Here is a 566-nt window from a genome sequence, read left to right on the forward strand (position 1 = left end):
CTGCCCGACTGCACCGGCCCCAGCACGGTCGGCCGTGAGGCCAGCGGGTTCTCAGCGCAGGCCAAGGGCGGCAGGGGACCCCGGCTGCGGGTAGCCCCGGGCTGCTGTCGGCAAGTTGTGGGGGGCCAGGTGGACACGGGGGAGGCAGCTGGGGCAGGCGGGCAGAGCGGAGGGGCAGCCCCAGGGAAGGGCCCCGGGCTCCCGGGCTCCGGCCACTGCAGCCTGCGTCGGGAGGGGAGAGCCGGAGGGCAGCGGGTGGGGCGTGCGGGGCTGTAGTGACCAGAGCAGGAGAGGGCGCGGGCAGCCGGGGCCTCTGCAGGCCTCCCCAGGGCTGGGAGGAGCCCCCGGACGGCAGGGGTTCCCGCCGCGTCCTCCGGCCCTAAGAGGGGGTCCCGGTGTCCCCCCAGCTCTTCCCCGTGGTCCAGGAGCTGATGCTGCAGCCGCTGCGGACGTCCAGGGACCGCTACGAGAAGCTGAAGCGGATGGACGACGCCAGGAAGGAGGTGAGCGCCGGTGCCGGCGGGGCCCTCCTGCCGCCAGGGCCGCAGGCCCCGGGCGGGTGCTCG

At 76.3% G+C, this 566-nt stretch overlaps 1 protein-coding gene across 1 annotated transcript in view; it reads left to right on the plus strand.

The window, feature by feature from the left end:
• Positions 1-513, plus strand: part of PDE9A (phosphodiesterase 9A) — a gene marked incomplete at both ends in the record, with an annotated part of 5,539 nt that extends 5,026 nt beyond the window's left edge. The window contains one exon of the mRNA XM_012734964.1: positions 408-513. Within this exon, the coding sequence (XP_012590418.1) occupies positions 408-513 (106 nt within the window). The remainder of the gene's footprint in view (positions 1-407) is intronic.
• Positions 514-566: the final 53 nt, after the last annotated feature.

Source organism: Condylura cristata, unplaced genomic scaffold (genome assembly GCF_000260355.1).
Source record: "Condylura cristata isolate star-nosed mole 26May11 unplaced genomic scaffold, ConCri1.0 scaffold00226, whole genome shotgun sequence".
NCBI classification, from domain to species: Eukaryota; Metazoa; Chordata; class Mammalia; order Eulipotyphla; family Talpidae; genus Condylura; species Condylura cristata.